This window comes from Salmo salar, chromosome ssa01 (genome assembly GCF_905237065.1).
Source record: "Salmo salar chromosome ssa01, Ssal_v3.1, whole genome shotgun sequence".
NCBI classification, from domain to species: domain Eukaryota; kingdom Metazoa; phylum Chordata; class Actinopteri; order Salmoniformes; family Salmonidae; genus Salmo; species Salmo salar.
In genome coordinates this window covers 118,515,319-118,533,149 of record NC_059442.1, presented here as the reverse complement: position 1 = coordinate 118,533,149, position 17,831 = coordinate 118,515,319, and the positions used below count along the sequence as shown (strand labels likewise).

Below are 17,831 nucleotides of genomic sequence, written 5' to 3'. Positions count from 1 at the left end.
GGGTTACATTAGGTTATAAAGGGTTATTTAGGGTTGTAGTAGGTTATAAAGGGTTATATAGGGTTATATAGGGTTAAATAGGGTTATATAGGGTTTTAAAGGGTTTTAAAGGGTTATATTAGGTTATATAGGTTTATTCAGGGTTATATCAGGTTATATAGGGTTATTTAGGGTTATATTAGGTTATAAAGGGTTATTTGGGCTATAAAGGGTTATATAGGGTTATAAAGGGTTATATAGGGTTATAAAGGGCTATATAGGGTTATATGGGGTTATATAGGGTTGAATAGGGTTATATCAGGTTATACAGAGTTATAAAGGGTTATAAAGGGTTATATTAGGTTATAAAGTGTTAAATAGAGTTATAAATGGTTATATAGCATTAAATAGGGTTATATAGCGTTAAACAGTTCTTACAGTGGAGGTCTGCATGAAGACGTCACAGTCATCCCTATCAGCTAACACCTCCTCTGATAGACGGGCTGAAGAGTTACTGCTGGTAAACTCTGGCTTGGTCCTCTTCAACATGAATCTACACACACACACACACACACAGAGAGACATAACTACAACTCTGAAAACAACCTGAACCTAATATACAGAGACACAGAGAGAGACAGCGAGAGAGACAGAGAGAGAGACAGATAGAGAGAGAGACAGAGAGACAGAGAGAGAGACAGAGAGAGACAGAGAGACAGAGACAGAGAGACAGAGCGAGAGAGAGTGAGAGAGAGACAGAGAGACAGAGAGAAAGAGAGAGAGAGAAAGAAAGAGAGAGAGAGAGAAAGAAAGAGAGAGTGAGAGTGAGAGAGAGACAGAGAGAGAGAGAGAAAGAGACAGAGAGACAGAGTGAGAGAGAGAGACAACAGAACACAGCCAGGGTTAGGGTCAATTCCATTTAAATTCCAGTCCATTCAGAAAATAAACCAAATGTTTAAAAATCCTAATTGAAAAGAATTGGGAGATAAATGGAATGGGAAATAAATTGTGCTTCCTGAATTTACTGGAATTGAAATGGAATTGACCCCAAACCTGCCGACAGCAAGAGATGGAGCCTAATGCAGACTATATGAGCTTAATTCAACACTGTATATATATATATATATATGGTGTTAATATAGCTGAGACATGTTATTGAACTATAGCAGTGGTATTGAGTCCCTGCATTCGACTCTAATGCAGACTCCTCTTGTACAGGTTTGGTACAGCATGGTTTACATAGCTGTATTACAGAGAGACCAAGGACACGGGCAGGGAGGTGATAGACTATAATTAGGACCCAGAGTTTTCTCTGGTCTGTGTTGTCGGGGGGGTGAAACCCCCTGGTCCTAACTATAATCTACAAACCTCTGCTTTAACTTGGAGGGTTTCTCCTGGTTGTAGTCTTTGTGGTTGTTGAATTGGTCCTTCTCCTTGTCCAGGCTGGAGCCCAGGGTGCAGTGGGCAGACTTCGTCAACACCTGAGGAGAAGAGGAAACAAACTGGAACATAGAAACATTACAACTACAAAAAGGTACATTGCTAGAATATTAGATATTAATCACGTTTTCCTCCTAAGAGAGGGGGGAAGGAGGTTGGAGGTTGTGAAGGAGAAAATATGGAGCAAACGGGGGGAGAAGGAGACAGAAGGAGACAGAAGGAGACGGAGACAGAAGGAGATGGAGACAGAAGGAGACGGAGACATAAGGAGACAGAAAGAGACAGGAGACAGAAAGAGACGGAAGGAGACGGAGACAAAAGGAGAAGGAGACAGAGACAGAAGGAGACAAAAGGAGACAGAAGGAGACGGAAGGAGACGGAGACAGAAGGAGACAGAAGGAGACGGAGACAGAAGGAGACAGAAGGAGATGGAGACAGAAGGAGACAGAAGGAGACGGAGACAGAAGGAGAAGGAGACAGAAGGAGAAGGAGACAAAAGGAGACAGAAGGAGACAGAGAAGGAGACAGAAGGAGACAGAAGGAGACAGAGACAAAAGGAGACAAAGACAAAAGGAGAAGGAGACAGAAGGAGACGGAGACAGAAGGAGAAAAAAAGAGAGTGAATCTTAGTGACTTCATCATCATCAGCACCTCGAAGTCGGACACGGTCTCAAAGTCGTCCAGGTCTTTCTTAGAGGAGAAGGAGAAGCCCCCGCCAGACTGTAGCGTCCCGCCAGGTGACTTGGCCAGCACCTCGTTACACTCTATAGGCATGCTGAGGCGATAGAAGGTGATGTCTGGGTTACTGTTCTGGGAGCCGAACGACCTCTGGGTGACCTTGAGACACGGGAAAGTCTCCACGGTGCCGTCCATCCTCGTCACCTTTTAGAAAGACCAGACGACAAGGGAACAGGGCATTATGGGGGAGTCATCTGGTTGAATAGCCATACGATACCAGGCCAACATAGGTCTATGAGTATGAGTAAAGCGCTAGACAAATCCTTGGGACTATTATTATTATTGTTATTATTATAGGTTACTAACATCGCACCGAGTTTGTGTCAAGAACTGCAACGCTGCTGGGTTTTTCACGCTCAACAGTTTTTCCGTGTGTATCAAGAATGGTCCACCACCCAAAGGACATCTAACTGTGGGAAAGCATTGGAGTCAACATGGGTCAGCATCCCTGTGGAATGCTTTCGACCCCTTGTTGAGTCAATGTTCTGACGAATTGAGGCTGTTCTGAGGGCAAAGGGGGGATCAACTCAATATTAGGAAAGTGTTCCTAATGTTTGGTATCCTCAGTGTAGGTTACCAACATAGGTTGTTACAACAAAAAAAAACTCATATTTTTTATTTTACCTTTATTTAACTAGGCAAGTCAGTTAAGAACAAATTCTTCTTTTCAATGACGGCCTACCGGGGAACAGTGGGGTTAACTGCCTTGTTCAGGGTGGTCAACAACACATATAAAAAAAGGCTTCTACACCTGCATTGCTTGCTGTTTGGGGGGTTTTAGGCTGGGTTTCTGTACAGCACTTTGAGACATCAGCTGATGCAAGAAGAAGAGCTTTAGAAATACATTTTAATTTGATTTGATTTGAAATAGAGGTTTTACTTATCAAACTCTATACACATTTTTTACATTTACATTTAGTCATTTAGCAGACGCTCTTATCTATACACAATAAACTGATAGCGACTTGACTCTCACCTCAATGTGTTCATGCTGCGGAGGTACAGGGATGAACTGAGACAGTCTCTTGCTGAGCCACATGGTGAGGTCTCTGTTCATGTTGACGGCGAAGGGCTCGTAGCCTTCCTGCAGGCCGCAGATAGTGAAGTACTTCAGCGTGCTTACGTCTTTACCGAAGTTCATCCTCCCAACCTGGCATACGCCAAGGCTGCAGACCGGGATGAAACCTACGGAGAGGACAGAGAGGGCATTGTTATGTTAACCGTTAGAAGAACGTAAGCCTTGTCCGAGCCAGAACGGCCCATAGGGCAGGAGCTAGAACGGCCCATAGGGCAGGAGCCAGAATGGCCCATTGGACAGGAGCCAGAACGGCCCATAGGGCAGGAGCCAGAACGGCCCATAGGGTAGGAGCCAGAACGGCCCATAGGGCAGGAGCCAGAACGGCCCATAGGGCAGGAGCCAGGACGGCCCATAGGGCAGGAGCCAGAATGGCCCATAGGGCAGGAGCCAGAACGGCCCTTTGGGCTGGAGCCAGAACGGCCCTTAGGGCAGGAGCCAGAACGGCCCATAGGGCTGGAGCCAGAACGGCCCTTTGGGCTGGAGCCAGAACGGCCCTTTGGGCAGGAGCCAGAATGGCCAATTGGGCAGGAGACAGAACGGTCCATAGGGCAGGAGCCAGAACGGCCCTTAGGGTAGGAGCCAGAACGGTATCAAATACATTAAACACATGGTTTCCAGGTGGTTGATGCCGTTCCATTCGCACCGTTCCGGTCATTATTATGAGCCATCCTCCACTCACCAGCCTCCTCTGGTCTACATGTACTTACTGCTACAGTGACCAACACTTGGAATCTTATCTTAACCAGTAGGAAACACTGACATCAATGTGTTCTTATCGTAACCAGTAGGAAACACTGACATCAACGTGTTCTTATCCTAACCAGTAGGAAACACTGACATCAATGTGTTCTTATCTTATCCTATCTTATCCTAACCAGTAGGTAACACTGACATCAATGTGTTCTTATCGTATCCTAACCAGTAGGTAACACCGACATCAATGTGTTCTTATCCTAACCAGTAGGTAACACTGACATCAATGTATTCTTATCTTAACCAGTAGGAAACACCGACATCAATGTGTTCTTATCTTATCCTATCTTATCCTAACCATTAGGTAACACTGACATCAATGTGTTCTTATCTTAACCTATCTTATCCTAACCAGTAGGAAACACTGACATCAATGTGTTCTTATCTTAACCTATCTTATCCTAACCAGTAGGAAACACTGACATCAATGTGTTCTTATCTTAACCTATCTTATCCTAACCAGTAGGTAACACTGACATCAATGTGTTCTGGACACTCCGCCTGCTGAGTAATAACATGGCTATATACACAGGGTACCAGTACTGAGTGGATGTGTAGGGGTACCAGGTAATAACATGGCTATATACACAGGGTACCAGTACTGAGTGGATGTGCAGGGGTACCAGGTAATAACATGGCTATATACACAGGGTACCAGTACTGAGTGGATGTGTAGGGGTACCAGGTAATAACATGGCTATATACACAGGGTACCAGTACTGAGTGGATGTGCAGGGGTACCAGGTAATAACATGGCTATATACACAGGGTACCAGTACTGAGTGGATGTGCAGGGGTACCAGGTAATAACATGGCTATATACACAGGGTACCAGTACTGAGTGGATGTGCAGGGGTACGAGGTAATAACATGGCTATATGCACAGGGTACCAGTACTGAGTCAATGTGCAGTGGTATGAGGTAATTGAGGTAGATATGTACATATAGTTAGGGGTAAACTGGCTAGGCAACAGGATAGATAATAAACAGTAACATCAGCATATGTAATGAGTCAAAAGAGAAGTACAAAAAGGGTCAATGCAGATCGTTAAATAGTTAACCAATAGCTACCCGGACTAACTACTTAGCAGTCTTATGACTTGGGGGTAGAAGCTGTTCTGGACTTGGTGCATCGGTACCGCTTGACGTGTGGTTGCAGAGAGAACAGTCTATGGCTTGGGGGTAGAAGCTGTTCAGGACTTGGTGCATCGGTACTGCTTGTCGTGTGGTTGCAGAGAGAACAGTTTATGACTTGGGTGGCTGGGAGTCTTAGAAGGTTTTTAGGATCTTCCTCTGACACCACCTGGTACAGAGGTCCTGGGTGTACTGGGCAATACACACCACCCTCTGCAGCGCCTTGTGGTGGGATGCACTACCATCTGCAGCGCCTTGCGGTGGGATGCACAACCCTCTGCAGCGCCTTGCGGTGGGATGCACTACCCTCTGCAGCGCCTTGCGGTGGGATGCACTACCCTCTGCAGTGCCTTGTGGTGGGATGCACTACCCTCTGCAGTGCCTTGCGGTGGGATGCACTACCCTCTGCAGTGCCTTGCGGTGGGATGCCAAGCAGTTGCCATGTTAAGCGGTGACGCAGCTAATCAAGATGCTCTCAATGGTTCAGCTGTAGAACTTTTGGAGGATCTGAGGGACCATGTCAAATCCTGTCAGCCTCCTAGAGGGGAGTTGTCGTACCTTCTTCATGACTGTGTTGGTTTGTGTGGACCATGCTAAATCTGTCATTCTGCCCCTGAACAAGGCAGTTAACCCACTGTTCCTAGGCCGTCATTGAAAATAAGATTTTGTACCTAACTGACTTGCCTAGTTAAATCAAAAGTAAAATAAAATATAAAAATTCCTTAGTGATGTTGACACCAAGGAACCTGAAGCTCTCGACCCGCTCCACTACAGCCCTGTCAACGTGGACAGGGGCGTGCTTGACCCCCCGTTTCCTGTAGCCCACGATCAGCTCCTGTGTCTTGCAGACATTGAGGGAGAGGTTGGCCTACCACCGTCGTGTCGTCAGCAAAATGAATGATGGTGTTGGGAGTCTTCACAGTTGCAAGTGAACAGGGAGTACCGGAGGGGACTAAGCACAGACCCCTAAGGGGCCCACGTGTTGATGGTCAGCGTGGCAGCTGAGCTGCAGTCAGTGAACAGCATTCTCACATAGGTATTCCTCTTGTCCAGGTAAGAAAATGGCAGTGTGAAGTGCGATAGAGATTGCGTCATCTGTGGATCTGTTGGGGCGGTATGTGAATTGGAGTGGGTCCAGGGTTTCTGGGATGATGGTGTTGATGTGAGCCATGACCAGCCTTTCAAAGCATTTCATGTTTATAGACGTGAGTGCTACGGGGCGGTAATCATTTAGGTAGGTTACCTTGGTGTTCTTGGGCACAGGGACCATGGTAGTCTGCTTGAAACATGTAGGTATTACAGACTTGGTCAGGGAGAGGTTGAAAATGTCAGTGAAGACACATGCCAGCTGGTCAGCACATGCTCTGGTAATCCCTCTGGCCCTGCGGCCTTGTGAATGTTAACCTGTTTAAAGGTCTTACTCACAACGGCTATGGAGAGCGAGATTATACATTCACCTGGAACAGCTGGTCATCTAATGCATGGTTCAGCATTGCTTGTCTCGAAGCGAGCATAGAAGGAATTTAGCTTGTCTGGTAGGTTCGCCTCAGTGGGCAGCTCGCGGCTGGGTTTCCCTTTGTAATCCGTGATAGCTTGCAAACCCTGCCACATCCGACGAGGGTCAGAGCCGGCGTAGTAGGAGTCGATATTAGTCCTGTATTGACACTTTGCCTGTTTGATTGCTCGTCGGAGGTCGTAACGGGATTTCTTATAAGCGTCCGGGTTAGTGTCCCACTGCTTGAAAGCAGCAGCTCGAGCCTTTAGCTCGGTGCGGATGTTGCCTGTAATCCATGGTTTCTGGTTGGGATATGTACGTACGGTCACTGTGGGGACGATGTCATCGACGCACTTATTAATGAAGCCGGTGACTGATGTGGTAAACTCCTCGATGTTATCGGATGTATCCTGGAGAATATTCCAGTCTGTGCAAAACATCCGCAACCATCTGACCACTTCCGTTTTGAGTCACTGGTTCTACTTCCTGCTTTAGTTTTTTTTGCTTGTAAAAGGCAGGAATCAGGAGGATAGAGTTATGGTCAGATTTGCCAAACTGAGGGAGAGTCTTGTATCCATTTCTGAGTGTGGAGGAAAGGTTATCTTTTAACTCTAGTTGCACAGGTGACATGTTGGTAGAAATGAGGTAAAAAAACGGATTTCAGTCTCTGTATTAAAATCACCGGCCACAAGAAGCGTCGCCTCTGTGTGTTCATTTTGTTGTTTTCTTATGGCCTTGTACAACTCGTTGAGTGCGGTCTTAGTGCCGGTATTGGTTTGTGGTGGTAAAAAGACAGCCCATGAAAAATATACACTGAGTACACCAAACATTAGGAACTCCCCCCTTTTGCCCTCAGAACAGCCTCAAATCATCTGGTCATGGTCTCTACAAGGTGTCGAAAGCGTTCCACAGGGATGCTGACCCATGTTGACTCCACCTACTACCATACCCCGTTCAAAGGCACATGAATATTTTGTTTTGCCCATTCACCCTCTGAATGGCACACATACACAATCCATGTCTCAATTGTCTCGAGGCTTAAAAATCCTTCTTTAACCTGTTGGCACATCCTGACCATGGTAAGCTGTTATTTTCTATGGTAGAGCAGGTCAGGGCGTGACAGGGGGGGTTTCTAGTTTAGTTTTTCTATGTTGGGTTGTTCTAGTTTTGTATTTCTATGTTGGGCTGTGTTTGGGATGATCTCCAATTAGAGGCAGCTGGTCATCGTTGTCTCTAATTGGAGGTCATATTTAAGTTGGTGTTTTTTTCTCACCTGGGTTTGTGGGAGATTCATTTTGAGTAGTGTATGTTTCACCTCTGCGTCACGGTTTGTTGTTTTGTCATTCAGTTTATTTATGTATTGCATAGTTTCACAGAATAAATCAAATGTTGAATGACACACACGCTGCACTTTGGTCCGCTTCTTCCTACGACAGCTGTGACACCTGTCTCCTCCCCTTCATCTACACTGAAGTGGATTTAACAGGTGACATCAATAAGGGATCACAGCTTCCACCTGATCAGTCTGTGTCATGGAACGAGCAGGCGTTCATGAAGTTTTGTCCACTCAGTGTAGACGAGAAAGAACTCTCTTGGTAAATAGTAGTGTCTACAGCTTAGCATGAGCTATTCTAACTCAGGTGAGAAAAAAACTTGAGACTTCCTTAACATTATCGCACACCAGCTGTTGATAACTAAGAGATGCACCTTGTTCCCCACCACCTTCCCTGAGGCTGGCGACCGGTCGTTTTTATTTTTAGTTTTTTTAGGGTGGATCAGCTTAATATTGTTGATAGATTGTTGCTTCCATCAATGTAATTGTCTGCATCATTTCCAATCCCCCATATATTTTTTGGGGTAAATATATATATATATATATCCATACACGCATGCATACCATATACACATATATACATACACATACCTATATAGACATACATACTTTTTTTAAAGAATATACCTTTATTATTATTCCCCGCAAACCTTACCACCGATCGCCCAATTGGAGTAAACTAATAAACACTTCGGCTTTTACCTTCAATTTATTCATCTTATACACATTTTACAGACAATGTCTATTTTACAATAATTCTTTTTTGTTTGTTTTTAGTCCTTCCTCCATTTCTGATGTCCATCCAGTTTTATTTCTATTTGTAACTGTGCTATTTCACAAAAGTTCTGAACCTATATACATTTTACAGACCTTGTATGTTTTACTCCATTCAACCCCGACCGGTCTTGACGATGCGTAGAAAAGGCAACGAGATGTACATTATATTATCCATATCCTTGTTCAGCCACGACTCCGAGAAAAAATAATATTACCGGGATTTTTTTAGGTCCAGTTGATAGGACAGAACGGAGCTCATCCAGTTTATTCTCTAGTGAATATACGTTGGTCAACTGCCAACCGTTTGGTTTAAGTCCACCTCGGTTAAACTTCTTCAGCAAAGGGACAGGAAAGCTCCTCTCTAGCTCCAGCCAGAACATCTCTTCTGACAAATAGGATGGTGTTGATGTTGAGAGTAAGCCAACAGACAGACAGGGATTGACAATAGGACATGCTCTAAGACATAGGGTGGGGTAGACGGTAGGACAGACATGGACCATAGGGTGGAGTAGACAGTAGGACAGACATGGACAATAGGGTGGGGTAGACAGTAGGACAGACATGGACCATAGGGTGGGGTAGACAGTAGGACAGACCATAGGGTTGGGGAGACAGTAGGACAGACCATAGGGTGGGGTAGACAGTAGGACAGGCATGGCCCATAGGGTGGGGTAGACAGTAGGACAGACCATAGGGTGGTGTAGACAGCAGGACAGACCATAGGGTGGGGTAGACAATAGGACAGACATGGTCCATAGGGTGGGGTAGACAGTAGGACAGACATGGCCCATAGGGTGGGGTAGACAGTAGGACAGACATGGACCATTGGGTGGAGTAGACAGTAGGACAGACCATAGGGTGGGGTAGACAGTAGGACAGAAATGGCCCATAGGGTGGCGTAGACAGTAGGACAGACCATAGGGTGGGGTAGACAGTAGGACAGACATGGTCAATAGGGTGGGGAAGACAGTAGGACAGACATGGACAATAGGTTGGGGTAGACAGTAGGACAGACATGGACCATAGGGTGGGGTAGACAGTAGGACAGACATGGACCATAGGGTGGGGTAGACAGTTGGACAGACCATAGGGTGGGGTAGACAGTAGGACAGACATGGACCATAGGGTGGGGTAGACAGTAGGACAGACCATAGGGTGGGGTAGACAGTAGGACAGACATGGACCATAGGATGGGGTAGACAGTAGGACAGACCATAGGGTGGGGTAGACAGTAGGACAGACCATAGGGTGGGGTAGAAAGTAGGACAGACCATAGGGTGGGGTAGACAGTAAGACAGACCATAGGGTGGGGTAGACAGTAGGACAGACATGGACCATAGGGTGAGGTAGACAGTAGGACAGACCATAGGGTGGGGTAGGCAGTAGGACAGACCATAGGGTGGGGTAGACAGTAGGACAGACATGGCCATAGAATGGGGTAGACAGTAGGACAGACATGGACCATAGGTTGGGGTAGACAGTAGGACAGACATGGACCATAGGGTGGGGTAGACAGTAGGATAGACATGTACCAGAGGGTGGGGTAGACAGTAGGACAGGCATGGCCCATAGGGTGGGGTAGACAGTAGGACAGACCATAGGGTGGGGTAGACAGTAGGACAGGCATGGCCCATAGGGTGGGGTAGACAGTAGGACAGACCATAGGGTGGTGTAGACAGCAGGACAGACCATAGGGTGGGGTAGACAATAGGACAGACATGGTCCATAGGGTGGGGTAGACAGTAGGACAGACATGGCCCATAGGGTGGGGTAGACAGTAGGACAGACATGGACCATTGGGTGGAGTAGACAGTAGGACAGACCATAGGGTGGGGTAGACAGTAGGACAGAAATGGCCCATAGGGTGGCGTAGACAGTAGGACAGACCATAGGGTGGGGTAGACAGTAGGACAGACATGGTCAATAGGGTGGGGAAGACAGTAGGACAGACATGGACAATAGGTTGGGGTAGACAGTAGGACAGACATGGGCCATAGGGTGGGGTAGACATTAGGACAGACATGGACCATAGGGTGGGGTAGACAGTTGGACAGACCATAGGGTGGGGTAGACAGTAGGACAGACATGGACCATAGGGTGGGGTAGACAGTAGGACAGACCATAGGGTGGGGTAGACAGTAGGACAGACATGGACTATAGGATGGGGTAGACAGTAGGACAGACCATAGGGTGGGGTAGACAGTAGGACAGACAATAGGGTGGGGTAGAAAGTAGGACAGACCATAGGGTGGGGTAGACAGTAAGACAGACCATAGGGTGGGGTAGACAGTAGGACAGACATGGACCATAGGGTGAGGTAGACAGTAGGACAGACCATAGGGTGGGGTAGGCAGTAGGACAGACCATAGGGTGGGGTAGACAGTAGGACAGACATGGCCATAGAATGGGGTAGACAGTAGGACAGACATGGACCATAGGTTGGGGTAGACAGTAGGACAGACATGGACCATAGGGTGGGGTAGACAGTAGGATAGACATGTACCAGAGGGTGGGGTAGACAGTAGGACAGACATGGACCATAGGGTGGGGTAGACAGTAGGACAGACCATAGGGTGGGGTAGACAGTAGGACAGACATGGACCATAGGTTGGGGTAGACAGTAGGACAGACATGGACCATTGGGTGGAGTAGACAGTAGGACAGACCATAGGGTGGGGTAGACAGTAGGACAGAAATGGCCCAGAGGGTGGCGTAGACAGTAGGACAGACCATAGGGTGGGGTAGACAGTAGGAAAGACATGGGCCATAGGGTGGGGTAGACAGTAGGACAGACCTGGCCCATAGGGTGGGGTAGACAGTAGGACAGACATGGCCCATTGGGTGGAGTAGACAGTAGGACAGACCATAGGGTGGGTAGACAGTAGGACAGACATGGACCATAGGGTGGCGTAGAATGTAGGACAGACCATAGGGTGGGGTAGACAGTAGGACAGACATGGGCAATAGGGTGGGGTAGACAGTAGGACAGACATGGACCATAGGGTGGGGTAGACAGTAGGACAGACCATAGGGTGGGGTAGACAGTAGGACAGACCATAGGGTGGGGTAGACAGTAGAACAGACCATAGGGTGGGGTAGACAGTAGGACAGACATGGACCATGGGGTGGGGTAGACAGTAGGACAGACCAAGGATATGGATAATATAATGTACATCTCATTGCCTTTTCTAAGCATCGTCAAGACCGGGTAGACAGTGGGACAAACCATAAGGTGGGGTAGACAGTAGGACAGACATGGACCATAGTGTGGGGTAGACAGTAGGACAGACATGGTACCATAGGGTGGGTTAGACAGTAGGACAGACATGGACCCTTGGGTGGAGTAGACAGTAGGACAGACCATAGGGTGGGGTAGACAGTGGGACAGACATGGACCATAGGGTGGGGTAGACAGTAGGACAGACCATAGGGTGGGGTAGACAGTAGGACAGACATGGGCCATAGGGTGGGGTAGACAGTATGACAGACATGGCCCATAGGGTGGGGTAGAAAGTAGGAGAGACAATAGAATGGGGTAGACAGTAGGACAGACCATAGGGTGGGGTAGACAGTAGGACAGACATGGACCATAGGGTGGGGTAGAAAGTAGGACAGACCATAGGGTGGGGTAGACAGTAGGACAGACATGGACAATAGGCTGGGGTAGACAGTAGGACAGACATGGACCATAGGGTGGGGTAGACAGTAGGACAGACCATAGGGTGGGGTAGACAGTAGGACAGACATGGACCATTGGGTGGGGTAGACAGTAGGACAGACCATAAGGTGGGGTAGACAGTATGACAGACCATAGGGTAGGGTAGACAGTAGGACAGACATGGACCATAGGGTGGGGTAGACAGTAGGACAGACAGGGTCCATTGGGTGGGGTAGACAGTAGGACAGACATGGACCATTGGGTGGGGTAAACAGTAGGTCAGACATGGACCATAGGGTCGGGTAGACAGTAGGACAGACTTGGACCATAGGGTGGGGTAGACAGTAGGACAGACCATAGGGTGGGGTAGACAGTAGGACAGACATGGACCATAGGGCGGGGTAGATAGTAGGACAGACATGGACCATAGGGTGGGGTAGACAATAGGACAGACCATAAGGTGTGGTAGACAGTAGGACAGGCATGGCCCATAGGGTGGGGTAGACAGTGGGACAGACATGGACATTAGGGTGGGGTAGACAGTAGGACAGACATGAGCCATAGGGTGGGATAGACAGTAGGACAGACAATAGGGTGGGATAGACAGTAGGACAGACCATAGGGTGGGGTAGACAGTAGAACAGACCATAGGGTGGGGTAGCCAGTAGGACAGACCGTAGGGTGGGGTAGACAGTAGGACAAACCATAGGGTGGGGTAGACAGTAGGACAGACCATAGGGTGGGGTAGACATTTGGACAGACATTGACCATAGGGTGGGGTAGACAGTAGGACAGACCATAGGGTGGGGTAGACAGTAGGACAGACAATAGGGTGGGGTAGACAGTAGGACAGACATGGACCATAGGGTGAGGTAGACAGTAGGACAGACCATAGGGTGGGGTAGGCAGTAGGACAGACCATAGGGTGGGGTAGACAGTAGGACAGACATGGCCATAGAATGGGGTAGACAGTAGGACAGACATGGACCATAGGTTGGGGTAGACAGTAGGACAGACATGGACCATAGGGTGGGGTAGACAGTAGGATAGACATGTACCAGAGGGTGGGGTAGACAGTAGGACAGACATGGACCATAGGGTGGGGTAGACAGTAGGACAGACCATAGGGTGGGGTAGACAGTAGGACAGACATGGACCATAGGTTGGGGTAGACAGTAGGACAGACATGGACCATTGGGTGGAGTAGACAGTAGGACAGACCATAGGGTGGGGTAGACAGTAGGACAGAAATGGCCCAGAGGGTGGCGTAGACAGTAGGACAGACCATAGGGTGGGGTAGACAGTAGGACAGACATGGACCATAGGGTGGGGTAGACAGTAGGACAGACCATTGGTTGGGGTAGACAGTAGGAACGACCATAGGGTGGGGTAGACAGTAGGACAGACCATAGGGTGGGGTAGACATTAGTAAAGACATGGGCCATAGGGTGGGGTAGACAGTAGGACAGACCTGGCCCATAGGGTGGGGTAGACAGTAGGACAGACATGGCCCATTGGGTGGAGTAGACAGTAGGACATACCATAGTGTGGGGTAGACAGTAGGACAGACATGGACCATAGGGTGGCGTAGAATGTAGGACAGACCATAGGGTGGGGTAGACAGTAGGACAGACATGGGCAATAGGGTGGGGTAGACAGTAGGACAGACATGGACCATAGGGTGGGGTAGACAGTAGGACAGACCATAGGGTGGGGTAGACAGTAGGACAGACCATAGGGTGGGGTAGACAGTAGAACAGACCATAGGGTGGGGTAGACAGTAGGACAGACATGGACCATGGGGTGGGGTAGACAGTAGGACAGACCAAGGATATGGATAATATAATGTACATCTCATTGCCTTTTCTAAGCATCGTCAAGACCGGGTAGACAGTGGGACAAACCATAAGGTGGGGTAGACAGTAGGACAGACATGGACCATAGTGTGGGGTAGACAGTAGGACAGACATGGTACCATAGGGTGGGTTAGACAGTAGGACAGACATGGACCCTTGGGTGGAGTAGACAGTAGGACAGACCATAGGGTGGGGTAGACAGTGGGACAGACATGGACCATAGGGTGGGGTAGACAGTAGGACAGACCATAGGGTGGGGTAGACAGTAGGACAGACATGGGCCATAGGGTGGGGTAGACAGTATGACAGACATGGCCCATAGGGTGGGGTAGAAAGTAGGAGAGACAATAGAGTGGGGTAGACAGTAGGACAGACCATAGGGTGGGGTAGACAGTAGGACAGACTTGGACCATAGGGTGGGGTAGAAAGTAGGACAGACCATAGGGTGGGGTAGACAGTAGGACAGACATGGACAATAGGGTGGGGTAGACAGTAGGACAGACCATAGGGTGGGGTAGACAGTAGGACAGACATGGACCATTGGGTGGGTTAGACAGTAGGACAGACCATAAGGTGGGGTAGACAGTATGACAGACCATAGGGTAGGGTAGACAGTAGGACAGACATGGACCATAGGGTGGGGTAGACAGTAGGACAGACAGGGTCCATTGGGTGGGGTAGACAGTAGGACAGACATGGACCTTTGGGTGGGGTAAACAGTAGGTCAGACATGGACCATAGGGTCGGGTAGACAGTAGGACAGACTTGGGCCATAGGGTGGGGTAGACAGTAGGACAGACCATAGGGTGGGGTAGACAGTAGGACAGACATGGACAATAGGGCGGGGTAGATAGTAGGACAGACATGGACCATAGGGTGGGGTAGACAATAGGACAGACCATAAGGTGTGGTAGACAGTAGGACAGACCATAGGGTGGGGTAGACAGTAGAACAGACCATAGGGTGGGGTAGCCAGTAGGACAGACCGTAGGGTGGGGTAGACAGTAGGACAGACCATAGGGTGGGGTAGACATTTGGACAGACATTGACCATAGGGTGGGGTAGACAGTAGGACAGACCATAGGGTGGGGTAGACAGTAGGACAGACAATAGGGTGGGGTAGACAGTAGGACAGACATGGACCATAGGGTGGGGTAGACAGTAGGACAGACCATAGGGTGGGGTAGACAGTAGGACAGACATGGACAATAGGGTGGGGTAGACAGTAGGACAGACCATAGGGTGGGGTAGACAGTAGGACAAACATGGACCATAGGGTGGGGTAGACATTAGGACAGACCATAGGGTGGGGTAGACAGTAGGACAGACCATAGGGTGGGGTAGACAGTAGGACAGACATGGACCATAGGGTGGGGTAGACAATAGGACAGACCATAGGGTGGGGTAGACAGTAGGACAGTCATGGCCCATACGGTGGGGTAGACAGTAGGACAGACCATAGGGTGGTTTAAACAGCAGGACAGACCATAGGGTGGGGTAAACATTAGGACAGACATGGACCATAGGGTGGGGTAGACAGTAGGACAGACATGGCCCCTTGGGTGGAGTAGACAGTAGGACAGACCGTAGGGGTGGGGTAGACAGTGGGACAGACGTGGACCATAGGGTGGGGGTAGACAGTAGGACAGACATGGACCATAGGGTGGGGTAGAGAGTAGGACAGACCATAGGGTGGGGTAGGCAGTAGGACAGACCATAGGGTGGGGTAGACTGTAGAACAGACCGTAGGGGTGGGGTAGACAGTAGGACAGACCATAGGGTGGGGTAGACAGTAGGACAGACCATAGGGTGGGGTAGACAGTAGGACAGACCATAGGGTGGGGTAGGCAGTAGGACAGACCATAGGGTGGGGTAGACAGTAGGACAGACCGTAGGGTGGGGTAGACAGTAGGACAGACCATAGGGTGGGGTAGACAGTAGGACAGACCATAGGGTGGGGTGGGCAGTAGGACAGACCATAGGGTGGGGTAGACAGTAGGACAGACCGTAGGGTGGGGTAGACAGTAGGACAGACCATAGGGTGGGGTAGGCAGTAGGACAGACCATATGGTGGGGTAGACAGAAGCACAGACATGGACCATAGGGTGAGGTAGACAGTAGCACAGACCATAGGGTGGGGTAGACAGCAGGACAGACATGGACCATAGGGTGGGGTAGACAGTAGGACAGACCATAGGGTGGGGTAGACAGTAGGACAAACATGCACCATAGGGTGGGGTAGACAGTAGGAAAGACCATAGGGTGGGGTAGACAGTAGGACAGACCATAGGGTTGGGGAGACAGTAGGACAGACCATAGGGTGGGGTAGACAGTAGGACAGGCATGGCCCATAGGGTGGGGTAGACAGTAGGACAGACCATAGGTTGGGGTAGACAGTAGGACAGACCATAGGGTGGGGTAGACAGTAGGACAGACCATAGGGTGGGGTAGACAGTAGGACAGACCATAGGGTGGGGTAGACAGTAGGACAGACATGGACCATAGGGGTGGGGTAGAGAGTAGGACAGACCATAGGGTGGGGGTAGACAGTAGGACAGGCATGGCCCATAGGGTGGGGTAGACAGTAGGACAGACCATAGGTTGGGGTAGACAGTAGGACAGACCATAGGGTGGGGTAGACAGTAGGACAGACCATAGGGTGGGGTAGACAGTAGGACAGACCATAGGGTGGGGTAGACAGTAGGACAGACATGGACCATAGGGTCGGGTAGAGAGTAGGACAGACCATAGGGTGGGGTAGACAATAGGACAGACCATAGGGTGGTGTAGGCAGAAGCACAGACATGGACCATAGGGTGGGGTAGACAGTAGCACAGACCATAGGGTGGGGTAGACAGCAGGACAGACATGGACCATAGGGTGGGGTAGACAGTAGGACAGACCATAGGGTGGGGTAGACAGTAGGACAAACATGGACCATAGGGTGGGGTAGACAGTAGGTCAGACATGGACCATAGGGTCGGGTAGACAGTAGGACAGACCATAGGGTGGGGTAGACAGTAGGACAGACCATAGGGTGGGGTAGACAGTAGGACAGACATAGACCATAGGGCGGGGTAGACATTATGACAGACATGGACCATAGGGTGGGGTAGACAATAGGACAGACCATAAGGTGTGGTAGACAGTAGGAAAGGCATGGCCCATAGGGTGGGGTAGACAGTGGGACAGACATGGACATTAGGGTGGGGTAGACAGTAGGACAGACATGAGCCATAGGGTGGGATAGACAGTAGGACAGACAATAGGGTGGGGTAGACAGTAGGACAGACCATAGGGTGGGGTAGACAGTAGAACAGACCATAGGGTGGGGTAGACAGTAGGACAGACCGTAGGGTGGGGTAGACAGTAGGACAAACCATAGGGTGGGGTAGACAGTAGGACAGACCATAGGGTGGGGTAGACATTTGGACAGACATTGACCATAGGGTGGGGTAGACAGTAGGACAGACCGTAGGGGTGGGGTAGACAGTAGGACAAACCATAGGGTGGGGTAGACAGTAGGACAGACCATAGGGTGGGGGTAGACATTTGGACAGACATTGACCATAGGGTGGGGTAGACAGTAG

At 49.3% G+C, this 17,831-nt stretch overlaps 1 protein-coding gene across 1 annotated transcript in view; it reads right to left on the bottom strand.

The window, feature by feature from the left end:
- ryr2a (ryanodine receptor 2a (cardiac)) overlaps positions 1-17,831 on the bottom strand; it is an 812,428-nt gene that overhangs the window by 349,512 nt on the left and 445,085 nt on the right. Inside the window, exons 29-32 of the mRNA XM_045687844.1 lie at positions 3,134-3,342; positions 2,071-2,301; positions 1,348-1,460; positions 418-532 (exon numbers count right to left, since the gene is read on the bottom strand). Coding sequence (XP_045543800.1) covers positions 418-532; positions 1,348-1,460; positions 2,071-2,301; positions 3,134-3,342 — 668 coding nt within the window. The remainder of the gene's footprint in view (positions 1-417; positions 533-1,347; positions 1,461-2,070; positions 2,302-3,133; positions 3,343-17,831) is intronic.